At 39.1% G+C, this 20664-nt stretch overlaps 1 protein-coding gene across 1 annotated transcript in view; it reads right to left on the minus strand.

Moving 5' to 3' along the window:
- Cpb1 (carboxypeptidase B1) overlaps positions 1-18747 on the minus strand; it is a 30522-nt gene extending 11775 nt beyond the window's left edge. Inside the window, exons 1-9 of the mRNA XM_027934036.1 lie at positions 18677-18747; positions 18493-18568; positions 11945-12069; positions 5936-6035; positions 5750-5851; positions 4810-4911; positions 2071-2181; positions 1892-1982; positions 986-1188 (exon numbers count right to left, since the gene is read on the minus strand). Coding sequence (XP_027789837.1) covers positions 986-1188; positions 1892-1982; positions 2071-2181; positions 4810-4911; positions 5750-5851; positions 5936-6035; positions 11945-12069; positions 18493-18568; positions 18677-18747 — 981 coding nt within the window. The remainder of the gene's footprint in view (positions 1-985; positions 1189-1891; positions 1983-2070; positions 2182-4809; positions 4912-5749; positions 5852-5935; positions 6036-11944; positions 12070-18492; positions 18569-18676) is intronic.
- Between the last annotated feature and the right edge of the window lie 1917 nt (positions 18748-20664).

Raw genomic sequence — 20664 nt, forward strand, 5'->3', positions numbered from 1 at the left:
ATAAATTAAAAAAAATATTGTTCGAAGGGATCAAATCTGCTTTTTAAAAAAATGTATGCATCTATGTATGATATTTATTAGTGTGAATGTTATAAAACTCATAATATCTAAGTGCTCCTGTGATTATATCTTTAAAAAAATTTTTTTGTAGTTGTAGATGGATAGCTTGCCTTTATTTTATTTATTTCATTTTTACGTGGTGCTAAGGACCGATCCCAGTGCCTCATACATGCTAGGCAAGTGCTTTGCCTCTGAGCGACAGCCCCAGCCCCTGTGCTTGTATCTTGATTTTCCAACAAGGTTGCTTTTGTTTTGAGTGAGAGATACTTAAATTTCTTTGCATTGTCTCCTAAATCTAGAAAGACTCATTCATATCATTCGTCCATTGATTGACTGACTGACTTCTCAATCTCACCCAATTGAACTGTGAAATAAGCAGTTTCAGGATCTCATGACTAAACCTGATCTCAACCAAATGTGACAAATTCCTAATGACATCTGCCACGCTCTGTGTCAACCCAGCTCAAGGCAACTCAACAAAACCAACTCTGACAAATACTATGTATGTGACTAAGGAACTCCAGTGACAATCCCAAATACATCTGCAATCATTATTTGAGTCAATATTGTGAAGAAGCCAGAGAAAATGGAACTATGGTCATTTTGAAGATTAGTGGATAAACGATACAAAGGTGACTGTTCCTGATTGCAAAATTTTTAAGTCAATTTATGCAGTTGATTCTAAACTCCCTATAAATTTATAGTAAGTTTTCTGTACTTCTGCTACCAAAAACCAATAAAGAAACTTCTAGAAATTGTTCATATATATATATATATATATATATATATATATATATGAACAATTTATATATATATATATATATATATATATATATATATATATATTTCCCCCCCCCCCCCCCAGGAATAAAATGAAAAACAGTCTCAAGAGTGAAATTTCCCAGCCACTGCCGAGTCGACTTACCAACTCCACATTGTTCTTCGGCAGATTGTAGGTGTAGGAGTAGGGATAGAGCAGCATCTGGGAGTACGAGTGGATTGTCAGGTATGCCTTGATGGAAGAGAGGTTGTTGCGGATGAAATCAGCCAGGGCCTTGGTCTCCTTCTCAGACTCGGGCACAGGTCCACAGTAAGTATCAGAACAGGGGTTTTTAGATGCTCCCACCTCTGGGAGAACATGTGTTGTTGTTAATGGCCAATGGTGGCCTTCTGAAATGATCTACCTATGGTGAGCTACCTGGGGGATATTTTAATGCTTTACACTTTCACATTAGGAAGCTCAATGTACATTGTTTTCACGTGACTCTGTTGAACGATTCTCTACTATATATGCATGTGTTATAAAATATGTACGTATTTACTGACAAGATTAACACAGTATGGTTTTAAGCTCGCAGGATAAAAAACTTTGCATATGAAATCATGAATGTATCCTGTATAGTATTACACAGCATGATCAATAAACTGTAAGAAAATTAACAAGCAGTGTACAAACTAATATCTATCAAAATTCTATATTACTATGATCACAACACAATGTTATTTAAATAATTATTAACTTAATAGCTGTATCTAGACACTCACTAGACTAGACTCTCTAGTGTACAAACAGTAGTAGGATTCTCTCTGATTTGTTCAGTCCTATGTCTTCAGCATCTAACACATTTGAGAACCCAACACAGTGCCCGATACATATTTGTCAAATGAATTAATAAACTACTTATTATGTGTGCTTTCAGAAAGTGAAAACTCTAAAATATAAAAATTTATAGTTTTTCTTGTTTTGGGACACTATCATGTTTTCTTATGTCATTTTTTTTTCTCTCAAGGTTTCAACCTATGAGTGCCATATGGCCAGCCAGGTACTTACCACACCAACCAGCAGCAAAATTTCTGTTGGGGTCTATGCCCACACAGGAAGTTCCAGCCTGAGTCGAGCGGGTCTTTCTCCACATTCGGTTCTGAAAGTGGATTGTGTGGTTAGGACAAGGGTCACAGAAAGCAGTTGGTTTTCATTACATCAGTCCCACTCAGTGCGGGTTCATGTACCTTGGTCCAGGTGTAGACATAGCCATCAATATTGACCACGGGCAGGACGTAAAAGTCCAATTCATTGAGAAGCTCTGTCATGTGGATCTCTTGTCCATAGGTGCGAACTGCCTGTGTGTGAATTACAAAGCAGAATTTCATGGGATGGGGATAGAAGGGCACCATGCTGCTAAATTTACATAGACAGGGTGAAGGTTGACTTTGGTAATGGAACTGTGTCCCCTATTGGGGTAGGCAAAGTTAATATTTAGAAAGCCATTGGCAAATGATCACTGGTTTTCTTTTTTAAATTATTGTTTTTAATTCTTCTCTGCTTTTAGCATACTTTTGTTCCATTCATATGTAACACAGGGAATTATTGTTTTTTTATTTTAACTTTTTCCTTTAGAGATGAACATAGATTTAATAAAAATTAAAGACTTTTTTTCCCTCAGGGCATTCCAAATTTGTTGTACATGGAACTACAAATTAAAGACCTTTAAAGAACACACACACACACACACACACACGTACTTGTTTCCTTTATGGTAAAAACTGCAATCACTTTTTATCGAATTTACTAGGGTATGAGCATAAGACCTAGTCCTGGTATGTAAGGAGGGTCTATGGGTGGTTATTCATGTTCCTAATGACATCACCTAGATATTTACCTATTTTTTTAGAGTTTATAAAAAAACTTTCCTGGATGATATTACTAGAGTCCAACACGGAAGAAGAATGAGAATGTGTCTCCTTAATCCACTGATGGGTTTGGGGAAGTTCTTCCTGAGTATAGACGTCTCTGCTTCATCCTGTTTTTTTTTTTTAATATTTATTTTTTAGTTGTAGTTGGGCATAGTACCTTTATTTTACTTATTTATTTTTATATGGTGCTGAGGATTGAACCCAGGGCCTTGCCCATGCTAGGCAAGTGCTTTACTGCTGAGCCCCAGCCCCAGCCCCTTCATTCTGTTTCTTGAGAAGGGAATCCCATTAAGGGACTGGTTGTCCCTGTTAAGTAAACACTTAACTATGAACGAAGGACACTGTGCCCATTTAATTTGTTCTCTTTCATCGCAGATCTTTGGCTGTACCATCATGGTAAAGTTAAATTCAACATTCTCCTCGGCTTGTTTACATAACTTGAGAATGTACAAGGCTTCTCTATGTGAACAGTTTTTACATACTTTTTGTGATTCTTTACACATATACTCCTTACACTAACATATGATAAAGTGTGTGCTTTTTAGATTGGAGAAGCTGTAGAGCCATGTTCTTTGAATGGTCTACACACTGATGATAAAAATCTAACTTTCTCCTTCTAAAGGACAGAGGTAAGCTGCCCAGTAAAGTCAGGGGACGCTTCACTGACTTCTAGACCTGAAATCAAGACTAGAAATCAAGACTTTGGTAAGTAATACAGAAGGGCTTCACACAAAGTAAATTACATTGTACATGATCATATTCTTGTATTTTAAAGCACTTCAATGTAAGCTTTAAGATTTACAAAGGAGTTGCAAAAATAATATGAGGAGTTCTTATAGACCCTTCTCCCAGATCTCCCTAATGTTATGACCTTATATCACTGTGGTACAATTATCAAAGTGAAGGAATGAACCTGGGCATAACAATATTAGAAGTTAGATATAGGCTTTGTTCAGATTTCACGGTTTTCCACTCATGTCCTTTTTCTGTTCTGGGTCCTTCTAGGATCCCACCTTGGCTTTGCTTGTCCTTTCTCCTTGTCTTTTCTGATCTGTGATAGTTCTTCAGTTTTCCCTTGTTTTTCATTGACCCTGTTTAAGAGCACTTATCAGGTTATTTTGGAGAATGTCTCTCAGTTTGAGTGTGTCTTATTGTTTACATTATCTTTTTGTGATTAGCTCCACGTGTCAGGGGAGGAGTGTCACAAGGGTGATGTCTCCCTTTACTGTACAAGATCAGGGGCACATGGTGTCAATATATCTGATTTATCTCTGGTGATGTTCACCTTCACAACTTGGTTAAGGTAGTTTCTTTTTTAAATTTAATCTATTTAAAAGAATTTTTTTTAGTTGTAGATGGACACAATACCTTTATTTATTTTTATGTGGTGCTGAGGTTCGAACCCAGTGTCTCACTCATACTAGGCAAGTGCTCTACCACTAAGCTACAACCCTAGCCCTCTGCTAGGTTTTTCTATTCCAAGTTTTCCTTTGTAATTAATACATTTTGAGGGGGAAGATATTTTGTGATCCTGCAAATATCTTATTTCTCCTTAAACTTTTACCCACTCATTTTTGTGTCCCTCTGTGGATTTACCTGAATTGATTATTCAGATGGTATTCTAAAGGTGATTTTATAACATATATATTAACTATTTATTAAGTCATTTGTTATGCTAGTAGCACTCAGGGATATTTAAAAACTTGAGTTTTTAAGTTATTAGGAGATCATGTTCCAATTGGTAGCTAATCCACAACCATTAACTTTTAATGACCAGTTCACTATACTAGCAGTTAGCATGCTCACCCAAGGTGGGTGAGGAAAAAGTTCAGATAAGTGAAATGCAGATAAATCCAATTCTCTAACTGCTTAGAAATTCCACCTTACAATGATCTCTTGATAAAATTTGACACCAATTCTGAAAAACAAGAACTTGGAATTCTGGATTTTTTTGGTCCTGTGTCATTCTCTTATTCTAGCGAGGTTATAAGGAATTAACTGGAATTAAAAAATACTTTCTTTCACTATTTGCCAAAAATCATTGCACAGACTGACCTCTCTCACAAACCACTGGCAGAATGCAGGAGAAATCCACTCTCTGGCGTGGAAACCACAGTCTATGAAGATGGCGGGCTTATTTCGTTTGGCTTTGCCAACCTGGCAACAAAATGCAGAAGGAAGTTATGATTGACACTCTGGCATTCAGGGGTTAACCTTCATCATCCACTGGTGTTTCAGATTCAACAGGTGAAACCTGACAGCGTGTGATATATCCTATGATTAAATTAAAACACAATACCAGCACAGTATGCGCTTGCCTCTAGACACAATGTTTGAGCTGAGAGCTTACGTGGCTGTTTATTATTTTTATTAAGCTTGACAAGCTCATATTTTCCAAAGATGCCTGATTACCCTGCTTAATGGTCCTCACGTGGAGGTTATTTTCAGCCGCTATTACTAGGTGACATGACCAAGACAACTGGATGAGTAATTAGAGGTAATCACAGTAGTTGCTAATCTCATAAGAATTTTCCCTCCTCTCCACTATTTCTCGTCTTTTTATTTCCTTCATTAGAATTACATGACAAAAATGGCATTAGAGGGTGACAGAGACAAATTGTCGGTGCGCTTTGTAATGTTGTCTGATAAACGTGAAGTTTATGAAGCTCTTTAGCAAATGGATTTGCAAACAACAGCTGGGAGAGAAGGATTTCATCAAGGTAGATGATCATTTACATTGCTTACAGGAGTGTGGTTAAATTTATAGGACTTCTCTTATTTTATTGCATTTTCTTTTTGAATAAATCAAAATAATGATTTAAAAATCCACATATGATAAAGGAAGCCAGGGAATCTGTTCGACTCCCTGGGGGATATAGGCAGGAAAAGTTATAACAGTGTTTGGGATAACACGTCTGGGAAACAGATGTTAATGCATTAGAACTCACTGATTTAAAGCCCTCAGACCAGCAAGCTCATGGTTAAAAATAATTACCTTGAGGAGGTACATGGGGCGTCCTTCAAAGGTGGTTCCAATGACGCTGCGGGAGACGAGATTTGGGTTCTCCTTGGCAACTTGTTGAGTCCAAGCCTCTATCTACCAAAGGGAATCATTTGCGGATTAACAGGACATTGTTGATTCAATTGCCAAAGCAATGTGAAAACCACGTGTACCTCATACCGTTTCCCAGCTGTTGTACTTGGTGTAACTGTGTCCAGCGGCCCGGCTCCAGCTATCAAACTGGGCCTCCATCTCATTTCTCAGGTTGCTTATCAATACCCTGTAACAAACCAGAAAGGTGCCCCTAGGTAAACACACAGGAAACCCCAGACATAGCCACTGCTTTAGGGGATGGTCCCGTGCATCCCCAACAGATTCATAAATTGTAAGCCTTTGAGAAGGCCATCTGAGGGTGTTGGCAGGACAGGCTCTTCCTCAGTCCAAGCTTTACATATTTGGTGTCCTTAGACCCTAAGCTCAGAAATGGTTTCCCCTGGGATCTTGCATGTTCTGGGCAAGGGTTTGGGCACACGACAATATGTCCCATCTATGATCTTTCTTCCTTGGGACTTTCCTGATTTTATCAGTGAAGTCTCAGCTCCCAGAAACCTACTCAGTCCCACATAAATGGGGACAGTGTCTCATCCAGAGCCATCTCTAGGTTTCAAGAAAAATATCTTAGTGGCCTGAAGCTAAAGACTTATTGGGTTAAGACGTCTGGGCTTAAAGAACTAGTTTCTATTGCCTGTTTGGCTGGCGTAAGTAATCAAATAATAGTTCTGTAATCAGGTAACATGAACATTGAGGACAGGATACCTGAGGCCCTCCTCTTCCTATGAATGCACAGTTCAGTTAAAGTGCTCTTAAAAGTGGCATGCCTGAAGGTGTGGGCGTGGGTGTCTTCATTTCCCTTTGCCACTTTGAGGGTACAGGGTATTTGGAAGGGACACAGTTTTATAAGCATTAAAGTCCTTGGTCACAGCACTGTGAATATTACAGACAGAGGCCATTTTGCAGGAACTTCTATTATCCACAGTGGAGCCTTGAAATGGTTTTATCTGCCACATGGAGAATGACAACCACACATCAAAAGTCTGCCTTTCCTGCGGTCGCCCCCAAGGGCATTCTGACAGAGTTTATCAGGGACATCCTCTGAACCTTCCTCCTGATTGCTCCTTCATTTGGGGGAACTTGAATATGAACTTGTGTCTGTTCATGGAAAATGCAATAAATCAACACTGAATGGTATTTGCTTCCTAGCAAATGATAAATTCTGTCCCAAGGATTTCACTCTCTTAAGGTATTAAGAAAATGAAAAGGAGAAGATCTTAAAATTTATTCTGTGGAAAGAGATTTTTTTTTTTTTCCGTTGAACAGTCATCCATAGTTTGTGTCTTGATTTTCTGTGGCCACTTAAAGTTAGTAGGTGAAAGCAACATGAATTTGCAGTTTTATAGTTCTATAGGTTAGAAGCCCAACACAGGACTCACTGGGCTGAAAACAAGGTGTCCACAGGGATGTGTTCCTTCCAGAAGGTTCTGAGGGAGAGTCGGATCTCTCTGAGCCCCCTACTGGTCCTGGAGGTCACCTACATTTTGTGGCTGGTTCTTCCTCTTCCAACTTCAAGCTAGCAACAATAAACCAAGTCCTTCTCATATCCAATCTTCTGACTTCTACCTCTACTTTAAAGAACTTGATGGATTGCAATGCACCTGTCTAGACAATCCAGGGTAGACTTCCTATTTTAAGTCAGCTGGTTAGGATCCTTAAGCCATCTAATATCTCAATTCCCCTTTGCCAACACGTTTAGACAAAGTGGGGATTAGGATGTCGACTTTTTGGAGGGATTATCATTCTGCCTGCTATAGTTAGGAATGATGATGACAGTAAGTGCCATAATTATACTGAATGTGAAATCAGATTTTTAGGGAATAGGGTGGAAGTGGGAGGAATCCTGAATTGGAAATCAAAACATCAATGTTGCAGTGTGGCCCAACCCATCAACTCACTTTAGAAAAGTCATTTAATTTCTGGGCCTTAATTTCATAAATTTTAGAATTGGGGCATTGGATTGATGGATATTCAGTGTGTTTTTCAATTCTAAAACGCAAGGCTTCACTCAAATCCATAGGCTTTGTTCATTTACATAGATGTTTTTCAGGTATGTGAAAAAATTTTTTTTTTTCCCCAGTTACCACATCCATAAACACTAACATGGAGGAAAGTAAAGTCTAGACTTTCAAACCATAAGTTGGAAGTAAAGTCTAAACTTCCAAACCATAAGTTGGAAGTTTAGGAAAATAGTTTTCAAGAAAAACAAAAAACTAAAAACAACAAAATAAGCAAAACAGAAATTAAACAAAAATTAAAAACAAAATGGCAGAAGCCTTTAAGAAAATTATGGTATTCCAATATCATCAATTTGAAAGAATAAATCCTACTAGCTAACAAGGATGAACTTCCAAAGAGAGTGGGGTGGAGAGAAAATGGTAAATGGTAAATGGTAAATGATGTATTTATCTTTTACTTTAACACGACTTCCCACTGGAAGTGAGCAAGTGAAATATCAAGCCAGGCCACATGGCTTCTTCGTGGGTGTGCAGAGGAAAGATCTCATGGGTTAATCGCTTCCAGCATTCTGCAGCCTTGAGACTTTGGCTAGACATCTGCATCTAAGGCCATAACCACGGCTGTCCTGAGCTATCTCTGGGTGGAGGGGCAGCAAAACTCCCAGAGCATATAGCTTCCCTTTCACCTGCACCCAACCTCAAGTTCAAATTATTTAGAAGAATCAGTGACCATGCAGGGGCTAGTGTTGTTTTTTGGTACTAAGAAGAGACATTCCCTGAGAGTTATTATTGTGTTAAATATTAAACATTTTCATCAATAACCAGGACAAAGAAGCATTAAAAAACCCAGCTCGTTAAATTTAAGATGATACCCAAGTGTGGAGTGTCGTGTAGTAACTTGTGAGAGAGCATCAGAATGAGACTGAAATACGGTGTTGACTTTAGCCTGAATGCAGGGGATTGACCTCAAATGATCCTTTCCAGACTTATGATTATTTGATTTTTATTGGATTTAGGATGAAGCACTACTTTAGCTATATTACAAAAATATTATTACTAAATAATGAGCTACTATTGTAGAAGATTAAAACAATGCCTCTTAATATAATAGGGACCACATTATAGCTCCAAAAATCCAGATGATATACAGTGTTTTATACTTTTATATGCTCCTTTTATAGCGCCATTCAACTTCTTCTTTTCCTTTTTTTGTATTTTTAAAACTTGCAAGCAAATTAGAAAACTGTGGTTTCCAACAAAGCAAAGAACAGAATGTCTGAGAAAGAGAGATGACTCAATTTTATCTCCTTTTCAGATTCCAGAAAATGGAGCATTTGTTCAGTTCTTGGACTATGCGCCCATTACTACTGAAAACACTGCTATGCACTCATCACTATCTGAAGACACTTTCCTGTGTGACTCTGAAGTACTGCAGAAGAATGATGCTATTGTCAGTTATAACAGTCTTTCTCTGGATTGAATAAGGCCAAGATAACCTTGCAATTTGGAGGAAGGAACTCTGCAGAGGTTGCCCATCCACAACTTCAAACCATAAAGTTGGAGATTTATACTATTTTCTAGTTTTCCTATATCTCAGGATGCAACGTGGCCATTAAAACCAGTTGTCTTTTTTTGTACACATTTTAAATTTTTTCCAAAGATAATTCAGGATCTTACTAAAACTCTCAAGTGGTATGAGTCTTGGTGAAGAGAGTTGGAACTACCAAAAAAATCCAAAGAGCTATTTTGTGAAACTTGTGCAGTGGACGGTTCCTGATATGTACAAACACAAATGCAAATTCGTGCCAGCAGGAAACCATCTAAATACAAATTAGTTACCATATGAGGTAATAATAGGGTGCATGGGGACTGCTCATGGCCCCGGCAAGGATATTGCTGGAGTACTTCTCCAGGATTTCTAGGGACTTATTATTATTTAATATTTAGAAAATTATATGCTACAAATGTGTTCAGCCGTGAACAGAGAAGCAAAAATTAACAAGATCTTAGCCCTCAGGGAACACCCTATGTTCTAGATGAGACCATATTTATCCATGAGGCTCAGAAAGTTTACCATAAAAAAAGCAAGTGAATTTTCTACTTGGTCCAGTAAATGCAGATGGAGAGGGGATTGGAAACCCTTTCATTATTTTGAGATATGAGTAGAAGTGGGACAGTATGCAGATGGCTAGTATTAGTATATGGTTGCTGCTCTTCCTTTGTTTTTCTTAAAGGAGTCTTAAAAAGTCATCCTTTTGAATGTTATCAAGGCCCCTAAAGGCTAGGCTTTCAGAAGTCCTTCCTAGATAATAGCAAGAGCAAAATGCCAGGAACATGAATCTTAATCACATTTTGAAATTTACTAGGTTATATTTTGTTTAAGACGACAGTCAGTTTTTAAGGTCACATTTTGACACTTCCCTCAGGCAGAAGCAGATAGCTAAGTGATATGAAGCATGATAATGGGGTTAGACATAACAGTTTTTGTTGACCCTTAAAAAAGGGTAATCTATTTTCTCTCTGTGCACCACAGTAAGCGAGCCCTAACAGCATACTCAGGAATGATAGTTGGGATACTAGTTGCACCTTATTTACATATTGTTTGATTCCATTTTTACAACAGACCTTTGATAGTAGCATTGTGTCTTCATTTCATGAATAAGGGAACTGAAACTCAGAAGGGGCAGATAAATTCCCCAACATCTCACAGCCAGGGAGTTACAGAGTCAGGATTAGAATCTAGGCTGTTGTTTTTCCAAAACATTTATTTGTTGCAATAGGCCCCACCAATTCTGATGTTGGTACAGACTTTATATGTGACAATTCTGACACTTGTACTAGTACTGATAGTCTTCTTTGATGCTTTTTTTCCCCTTTGGTACTGGGGATTAAACTCCACCCTTGAGCCACATCCCAGCCCTATTTTGTATTTAGAGGCAGGATCTCACTGAGCTGCTTAGTGCCTCACTTTTGCTGAGGCTGGCTTTGAACTCATGATCCTCTTGCCTCAGCCTCCCGAGCCGCTGGGATTACAGGTGTGTGCCACCCGGCCTGACTCCTTTGATGCTTTTAAGATGTGGAAAAAACCCAGAAAATTTCTAGTGTTAAAATTATGTAGGTCATCTTTTCTTAAAACACAATGGAGACTTGAGCATGTGGTTGGTGATTGTTGGGTAAATGTTTTGAGAATTCAGAACTGGAGCTTGAGAACACTTCTTTGGTCCTTCTTGATCCAACCCTGGAAGAAGAGCTCTGCTTTGCATTGAAGACCTATTTTTTTTTTCCCTCTCTCTCCTGCAAATGCCTCCTGGCCGCCATATTTTCTCTACCTCTCAGACTTAGCATAAGGTCTGTTCTTTGCCTGGAGTTTGGTTTTCCTTGTCTTGGTTTGGCTCACTCCTACTCATCTTTTGGTTCTCAGCTGAAGACTCATTCTGGTCTGAAGACTGAGTCTGAAGACTCATTCTTGGATTCTAGACTTGGTCTATTCCTCTCAAATTCCATTTCTCTGTCCTTCCTAGTATCTGTCCTATGACTGCAATTTCTCCTTTCAAATCTTTATCTCTCCTAAAGCAGATGGGGCCACATCTAAACTTTTTAGCATTTGAAACATGGAGGCACTTGATACCCTCTTAGGAAAACTTGAAAGACCTTGATGGACCAGCATTTGGAGAGAGGAGACAGAGTGATCAGCTTAGCCAAGTCTACTCTAGGCCTCTGGAGAACCACTCTTCGTTCCTTGAGTCCTTTCTCCATGCCTGCTCCTACAGCCAGAGAGAATGGTAGAATCTTGGGAAGGGGATAAAACTGTGTCTCGCTGGTAATTGAGTGTCCTTTGTTTTGGCTGCACTCTTGTGAAGCAGTAGCAGGGCAGAATCTGGCTGAAGAACTGGGATTCACTAGCCAACACTATTTTCATTAGAGCAATAACTAAACGTAAAATCTACCAGGATGGAAGTCTTAAGACTGAGAATACAGGGCCAACTTAGGCTTTGCCTCTCTGTGGGGCCATGGGGAAGACATGGTCTTGGTCTCATTTTTACCTTCCCAGGGCTCTTCAAAGGCTCTAATGAAAGCATGCATGAGAGAGAATTTGAATAGATGTACAACTTAAACTTACTCATATTGTAGCTTGTTCTGCTCCAGAAGGTCCTCCACAGCGACACAATCTTCTGCTTTAACAGAGAAGTCAACTGTACTGCGGGCTTGGACTTGTATGACAGAATCTGGTTTCCAGAAGTCAATCTGAATACAAAACCAAGGTATATTATATTAGACTTCTACCACTCAAAAGGCGAGTTATAATCAGAAGGCACACTGTTGCTTATCTCCAATGAGTTATTTGCAAAATCAAAATTATCTGTGAAGATCCTTAAAAAAACTCCTTTGAGTAAACAAATGTTGGGACCAAGCAGTTAGATATTGATGAAAACGTTTACAAATACATATATACGTAACATTAACTGATTATCAACAAGCATCAAGAATATACAATTTTTTTCCCATAATATTATGTAAATGCAATATTCCACATGCGCTCTTTTCTACTTATTGATTTTCTAGAGCACTTGCTTGTTACGATGGCAGAACGGTGGCAAGGGATAAATATTCTAAACCAATGATAGTAAATTAGCTACTTACTGTCCACCCCCCCAAAAAAAAGGAGAGAAGCTGAACTTTTCCTTTTCCTTTTTTTTTTTTTAACTTTTGTTTTTTCCAATGGACTGATTTTATAAGTTTGTCCTGTGGCTTATTTGTGTAGAAGTCACAGTAATCTGTGGAAACAAGCGTGTCCCTGACCTGGGGAAGATACCTCAGGGAGAAATTCAGCATCCTTCCATACTGAGTATCTTGGCCCCCAAATACTTGAGAATAAAATATTCTTGGGGATCCAGGAATGTACTGACATTTTCATTTATTCAGTCATTTGACAACTGTTACTGAGGACCTATTATGTTTTAGGCTCTATGCCGGAGATGAGGAATATATTAGTGGCAAATGAAACGTGGTCTCCATCTTCATGAGGGCAACTTTAGAGAAAATTAAGTTCAAAATAATAGCATGTCATATTTGAAGACTCTAATGCGTTTGTTTGTGGATGTGTAGCTTCAGTATCCTTTTTCCATGGAAAAGTATTAGAGCATACCGCCTATTACAGGTGTATGTTTTCCTGTTTCTTCCTTGTGCCTCCTGGAAGCCTGAGGTGAGCCTGACAATGGGTCTTTCTTTGTCTCTCTGTCTCATCCAATCCCTGTTTAGATGTTTGTGAATTAGTCTCAGGCTGGTGATCAGATTGATGGTGATATTTAGGACCATTGCTTGGAAAATTGGAAAGGAGTGAGATAGACTGGACAGTAGAAATAGGAGTTCAAATGGTTCAGTTTCAGATACACTGGGGGATGAGTGGCGGGAATCCAGTAACCTATATCCTGCCATCTTCAAAATACTGTGGAAGTCCGGGGGGTACTGAGCTGGGGTCTTAGAGAATGTCAGGGCAATGGAAGGCAGGAGCGTGAGGTCCCATCAAGAGGGATTCCAGAAGAAAAATAGAGTGTGGTTATCACAAAGGGGTTGAACGGAGAGAGTATGGATGGTGGGATAAGGATGAGCTACAGAATGCCACCTAGTGAGTCAATGATGACAGGATAAAGATGAGAGGTTAGATGATAGTGGAGGAAGGACAAAAGGTGACATGTGACAAGAGCCCAGAAAGCCGGGGCTGCCTAGCCAGCATTGTGCAGGGAAAGACAAGGCAAGGAAGCACATGGGAAGAGGGAGGCTGTTTTTGGAAGCTGTCTCTGATGGCGTTCCTTACAGTAGGTGCCCGTGATTCCAAGGTGAGGCAGGAGAGGAGAGAGTGACTTTGTGATAGGCACAGAGGCGTAGCGTTGGCAAAGCGCATAAAGTCCTCTGAGCATCTGTAGCCGACCCGATATCGTCCACTTACATGTAATTGCGGGGACCTTTAAGTGTGTTCAGCAGACTCCCCAGTTCTAAGATCTACTTCTCTGTTCCTGAGGGCACTTTCCCCTGGGACTAGGAAAAGCCAAATATCAGCTCTGGGCAGGCACGGGCTGCAGAGGACCTAACTTTTTCTGGAGAACTGCTCAACCAGTGACCTTGGAAAGTAGTAATTTAGGTTCCCCGACTCCTGACCTCTCAGGTGGAATCACTTTGAAATGTGTAGTTTGTACCTTTTCCTAAACTGTCCCTATGGATTAAGATCGGGGGTCCTCTGTGGTACTTGGCTTAGTAATGCTGCCCTCTTTTTTGACTGTATTACTTCCCACTTTTATTTATTTATTAATTTTGTATCAGAGCTCTCTGCATTCCTAAATGGCCTCCTTCCCCACCCATCTTTGTTTCAGGTCCATTCTGGAAAAAACCTCTATTAGAGTCTACATTTCTACTCAAAGCAAAAAATACCTGATGATATTTTTGGTGATGATTCTAATTTGACCTTGAGTATTGGTTTCTTTCTGATACTAAACTGAAAATTGTCTTCTCTAACCTCCTAAGCTCTTGCCCATAGGTCTGGGTTCTGCCAAATATTGGAACATTACATATGAATATAGAGTGTTATCTTTAAAATTCTGCTCTGAGAATGGGGGATTCTTATAAGGGGATGTTATAAACATGTTTGACAAAAACTTGGAGACTCAGCCTCAGGTTGCTTAAAAATTTTGTTTCAACATGGGTAAACTTCATCAGCAAATCTGTCAACACCCATCAGTGTGGAGTGCTGTGGGTGTGACATAGTCTTCCGGAAAGTGTCCTTTGTATTTCCCAGGAACACAGCTGGAAGTCAGCAGCAAACAGTAGCTGACCAGCTATTTACCAATGCACCAAGTGTGGATCCTAACGATAAACTCGAGTAATGACACAAAGAGGTAATGTGAATTTCAGGAACTCCCAAGAACTTGTGAATGAGATGTATGCCTGAGTATGGAAAAGGGTGAAATATACAAGATGGAGGGGAATGAGTTATATGTTCAGATGTTATAAAACTGAAGTTACAAAATTACAAGTGTGGCAGAGAACCATACACAAGATTTGTTGGAAGGATATCTTTGAGTGACAGTCTGGTAAGAATACCACCTACATCAGCCAACTGGCTAATAACTAACGAGTCCTTTCTATAATGTTTCACAAAACAAGCACAAAAGCAAGATGGAACCTTAAAATCATTTGAGAATATGACTGGCATATAAAAGAATGAATACTGGTGTTGGAATCCTTGGTTTGTCACACGTTTATTTTTCCACCTTGCATTTGACTCTGAGTTGAGCATCTGATAGATCCCTTCATTTATCTTAAGGACATTTTCCAATTTTCCTTTCTAGTTAGAAAATGAAGCAACTTCTATTCCAGGCCTAATTTCAGACAGAGGGAGGAGCTTCCTATTGTAGCAGCAACAATGAGACATGGGAACTGTGACGATACAGGATAGAGCAAAGCATACCTTAAACTTGGAAAACAGATTTCAAGAAAGGCTAGAGAAAATAAAATACATTTTATGGCAAATGTCTCCAATAAAGGGACCAGTATAACCTTGATTGCAAGGGGGTAAAATTAAATCCTTCCTATACAATTGCAGATGAAAGAGGAGAGGCTGCAGAGTGCAGCCTGGCCCAGATCTCTCCAATACATTCAGCTTTTAAAGGGCACTTTCAAAAGCTGGGAAGAAGGACACTTGGCCAAAGATGAATACGAATACTGGATGCCCTTGTAATGATCTTATCAGGAAGGCCACATCCCAGAATACACTACCACACACAACTGGTAGAGAGAATTAAAAAAAAAAATCTCCTTTTTAATCATGTTGGACATTAAAAAAAAAGAAAAGAAAAGAAGAGGAAACATATGTCCTACTTCTCAGAGCTAAGGCATAATGTTTGAAGAGAGAAACTAGGCCTCTTATTTGGCTTCTGTCCTTTCTAAGAAGGAATAACACTGTTCCTTGTATCCTATACTTCTACTGAGAGAGGAAATCACCACCAAGATAAGTTAAAAATTTTTCACATGCTATTTAAGCAGAAATGATTTCTTTGGAAAGAGAGCATGGAGGTCCAAGGTAGATGAGGAGATGGGTGATTCTACTGGCATGTAAATTGTATTCAAAATCTCAGATCTAATGATAGCAACAATGAAACTTGCATAGTTCTTCCTGTTTAAGTTCTTCCTAAGTGTCTTACCTAAACTAACTCTCACAGCAATCCTCAAAGGTAATAGTCTTATCAACATTATGCCAATGGGGAAGTTGAGTCTCAAAGAGGTGTCTGAGGCTTAGATACCCAGTGGTAGGGCCAGGAATTGAACAAGGCAGCCTGAGACCCGATTCTCTGCTCCTGCCCACCGTAAAATGTTGAATTTTAGGGGCTGGAGTTAGGCTCAGTGCTGGAGCGCTTGTTTAGCCTATGAGAGGCACTGGGTCCGATTCTCAGCACCACATAAAATAAATAAATAAAATAAAGGTTTCCATCAACATCTAAAAAAAAAAATCATAAAAATGCTGAATTTTAGATAACTAGAAAAAAAAGGTACAGATGTGATTGCAGAACTTTTTCAGCAACATTGGAAGAAACAAGAGTCTGAAGGGCTTCCTGGGGAGTAATGGGGGGGCCAGTCCTGGATTTCATCAACAGGTGAAGCCCAGAAGCAGGAGCTCCTGGGGCCTGGCATGGGTGCTGGCAGAGCCACAGAGGAAACTGGAAGCAGACGGACAGAAACGGAAGCTGTGGTTTCTGGGAGTCAGACGCAATTAACTTCATCTTCCTGTTGGAAGAGACCCCTAGCCAGGAGAATACTGATACTTGATCTCAGTCAATCATTTGATGGAGTCTGCACTGAAATCTTCTTTACTAGCTGGAAACATGCCTCTAACTTAGGGCAGTTGAGCAGACTTACCCAAGGAGAACAGGCTGATGGATCACTTTCAGGGCTGACCACTGTGTCTCCCACATCAGAGATGCTGATTAATGAGTTGAATGAGCAAAACCATTCAGGAGGTCTCTTTTCTATGCTTACCCCTGGATCTACTTAATATTTTTCTTTATCAGTGACCAAAGTCAAAAAGGGATGCTTATCAAACTTGAAGGTAATACAAAGTTAGGGGGAAGAAATATTTCCTTGTTGACTGAATTCACTCTTAAAACGATCTCAACATGCTGAAAACAGGCTATCAAGATAAATTTTAGCAGCCTAAATCTAAAATCCCATATTTAGGTAAAAAAAAAAAAAGGTCAATTAGGTAAGCAAAGAAGAAGGAATAACTTGTTGAAAGGTGATTCATCTGAGGAAAAAAATAACCTAATGATTTTGATTGAACACAGGTTTAACAGAAGCTAAGAATGTTCTATAAGGGCTCAAGATGCTAAAAAAAGTCTTAGGCCCCATTAATAAATGTCTGCTTTACAAATGGAGGCAGGCAACGGTCCCGTATCATGTATTAATCAGACTGTACCTGGAGGCCAACTGTCAATTCTGGTAGCCACATTTTTTAACAGGAAATCCAGACAGACTGAGCTATATCCAGAGGTGACCAGAATGATCAAGGGTCTGTAAACTAGTGCTAAGAGAAATGATGAGAGGCCTGGAAAAGATAAATCTTAGAAGTAACACAATATTTGGTTCAGCTAGGTCTAATGGGCCAAAGTTAGAAAAGGCAGCCTTCAAGTAAGAGGCAGAAAACAGGATGGACTTTTAAGGCACATGGATGATTCCAGAAAGTAGTATACCTACTATCCCTGCAGGTTTTATTAGGACTAGCAACCGGGGGATGCCATTTCCTGGGAGGAAATTCCAGATTTGAGTGGAAGATTGGAATTGGTGACTTTCTATTCTCTTTCAGTGTTAAAAACCTTGGATGATGTGAAATGCACTACCCTTTTCTTTCTTCACAATTTCAAGGCTAGAAAATGAAAGCGAGGTGGACAGATCGATATTTAGGAGCCAGGAGACTTGCTAATATGTTTGTGAAGAAACAGCACCAGTTCAAGTGGACCTATTTGTGATCAGCAATAACTTCCGGCCACATTACAGACACAATTAAAAATGTTGGTTTCCACTCCATAAACAGTGATTTTTTTTTAAAGTAGCAGAGAGATTTTGGTTGCTTGAAAGCAAAATAAAAGTAAGAAAACCACTCATGGTTTTCTAATTCCCCCCCTTGCCTCCCCACCCGCCTCACATCATATCATTAAGGGGACCAAAATCAAGGTCATGAAACCTCAAGCTGTTTGATTTGGAATGAAAGAAAATCAAAGAGAACAGATGATACGTGAGTTGTGGAAATGAATTTGAAGTTGGACACAAGCCCAGTTCCTCAGTCATTTCCAAGTTGATCATTTTTCTTTCTTGCTTTAGAAGGGAAGTGGCTGCACATTAGATGTTCTGTGACCTTTGAGACGGCTCCAGCTCACCCAGTTGTCACCCTCTGTCAGCACTTTAAAAAGTCTTTATTGATTTATAATACTATGAGGCTTGTGGCTATCTAAATTAGGCAGAAAAATCAGGTATCATGGTATTATGTGCTTTCCAAGGTTTTATTTCTTGCGACTGAAATGCTGTAGTTAATATTTCCTGTCATTCTTCCTTTGACGGAATCACAGTACAACCAGTTTTTAAAGCAGGTGTGAAGCAAACCTAATGTACATAATGGTTGCTTACCTGGTAGTTGCTGGCCAACTCACGGATTACGTCGAGGTGATTTTCATCTTCAACTTGAACACGGAAAACCTTATGACTAAATGGTGAGATAGGAGAAGAATAGGAAATTAAAAGTTGGGTAATGTGTCCAAACTTTTGGACTAACAAGGAAGAAGACTAGCTCTTTAAGGAATTGCTCACCTACCCTTCAAAGTGCTCACTAGGAGGATGAGCAGAGGCGAGGGCCACGGTCACCAGAGCCAGGAACACCAACATTGTGTCTGACGAGGCCTGTTGGGTGACTCAGAGTGCCACCTGTCTTTATACGCGGAGTGTTCTTTACTCTCTCCTCCAAGATTGCAAATAAACACTATCAGATCTTGATTGCTGGTTTTCCTGGCATTGCTGCCGTGGAAGCTGTGTGAAGTCTGAGAAGATCTCTCTCTCAACACCTGTGGAAACAGACCAAATTTATCTAATTTGGAGTTAGACCTTGAGTAGTCTGGTGCAAAATGTATTTTAAATAAAATCTATGTTGTGGTCTTTCTTCTTTTTTTTAAATTGAGAATTGTGTAAGTAAATTCTATAGATCTAAGTATAAAGTTTGATGCGTCTTGACAAATGTGTACACCTATGTATGTTATGTACCAAACAAGGTATAGAACATTTCCTACCCTAAGAAGTTTCCTTGAGCACCTTTATAGCTCATTTCTGTGCTCTGAACCTCTGCCAACCACTACCCCAATTTCTAGCTTTATGCATAAGTTTTGCTTGTCCACACTTGGTGCAAATGAGTTCTACCATATGCAGTCTTTTGTTTGGGATTTATTTCATGATTTTAAGATTTATTAGCTTATATTATTGTTTTGTTTTTGTTATTGTTTATATTATATTATTGTTTTGTTCCTTTTTATCACAAGTAATGTTCCATAGGATGACTATGCTATGATTTGTTTAGCTATTTTCCTTTTGATAGATATTTATGCTTCCAATTTTATGTTACTGCAAATAAAGCTGCAATAAACATTTTTGCACAAGTCTTTTTGTTGAGATGTATTTTCATTCGGACAAGGAGTGGATAAATATCTAAGTGGAACTGCTAAACAATAATGTTGATATAGTTTTGGCATTAGAAGGTCTTACCATGCTGGGTGTCGTGGCACACATTTGTAATCCCAGGGGCTTGGGAAGCTGAGGCAGGAGGATCACAAGTTCAAAGTTAGACTCAGCAACTTAGCAAAGCCTTAAGCAATTTAGAAAGATTCTGCCTTAAAAATAAATAAATAAAAGGGCTAAGGATGTAACCCATTGGTAAATATTCCCTAGGTTAAATCCTCAGTACCCTCCCCACCCCCCAAAAAAAGGGCAACCTACCATTTTTCCATAGTGGTGGCACCATTTGAAATTTTCACCAGTATCCAGTTGTTCTGATAGAACACGACCATATGTTTGTGTATATACATATATATGTTAGTCTCCTTTTTCTTCGATTTCCATGAAAAATCATACTGGGACTTTAGTATTGCATTAGGTCTACTTTTCCATTTGAGGATAAATGATATCATTACAATATTAAGTCTTTCAACTCATAAGCATGAGATTTGTTTACATTAATCTTGGTATTTGTCAAAAAGTGTAAAGAACCTGAGATTTTATTCTCAGGTTCAGTGGAAGATAACAAGTTATCCTGCCACTGTCTCATAGATATTGGCAGAAGACATGAGACTCCTGGGTCAGAATTAAAGACTTTATTAGTCATGGCAGAGCAAGCAGCATAAACTTCATGTTTGTGTGGGTTCTTTTACACATAGTCCCATGGGGATGATAAGCAGGTGGGTCCAGGTGGATACTGTGTATATAGGTTTGTATTACAGGTGAGATATACTGAATTTAGGAACTCCAAATCTTAAGAGGGAATGCTAGCAAACTTTCCCAACCTTTGCCCCATAGGAGACATTCATTATCCTGGAAAGGAACAGACCCTTCTTTTGCTCGGGAGGGAGGCAACAGCTCTACTTTTCAGTCTCTCTGTTATACAAATATCGTTGAAAAGACAGTTCAGAATAGAAGCTGTCCTAAGATACAAAAATAGAGGGATTTATGGAGAATTGGTTCTCAATAATACCTACCACTTTCTATACCTTCTTTAATAATGAATTTTCCCATGAATATGCTACTCTGATCTGACATGTG

This window comes from Marmota flaviventris, chromosome 8 (assembly GCF_047511675.1).
Source record: "Marmota flaviventris isolate mMarFla1 chromosome 8, mMarFla1.hap1, whole genome shotgun sequence".
NCBI classification, from domain to species: Eukaryota; Metazoa; Chordata; class Mammalia; order Rodentia; family Sciuridae; genus Marmota; species Marmota flaviventris.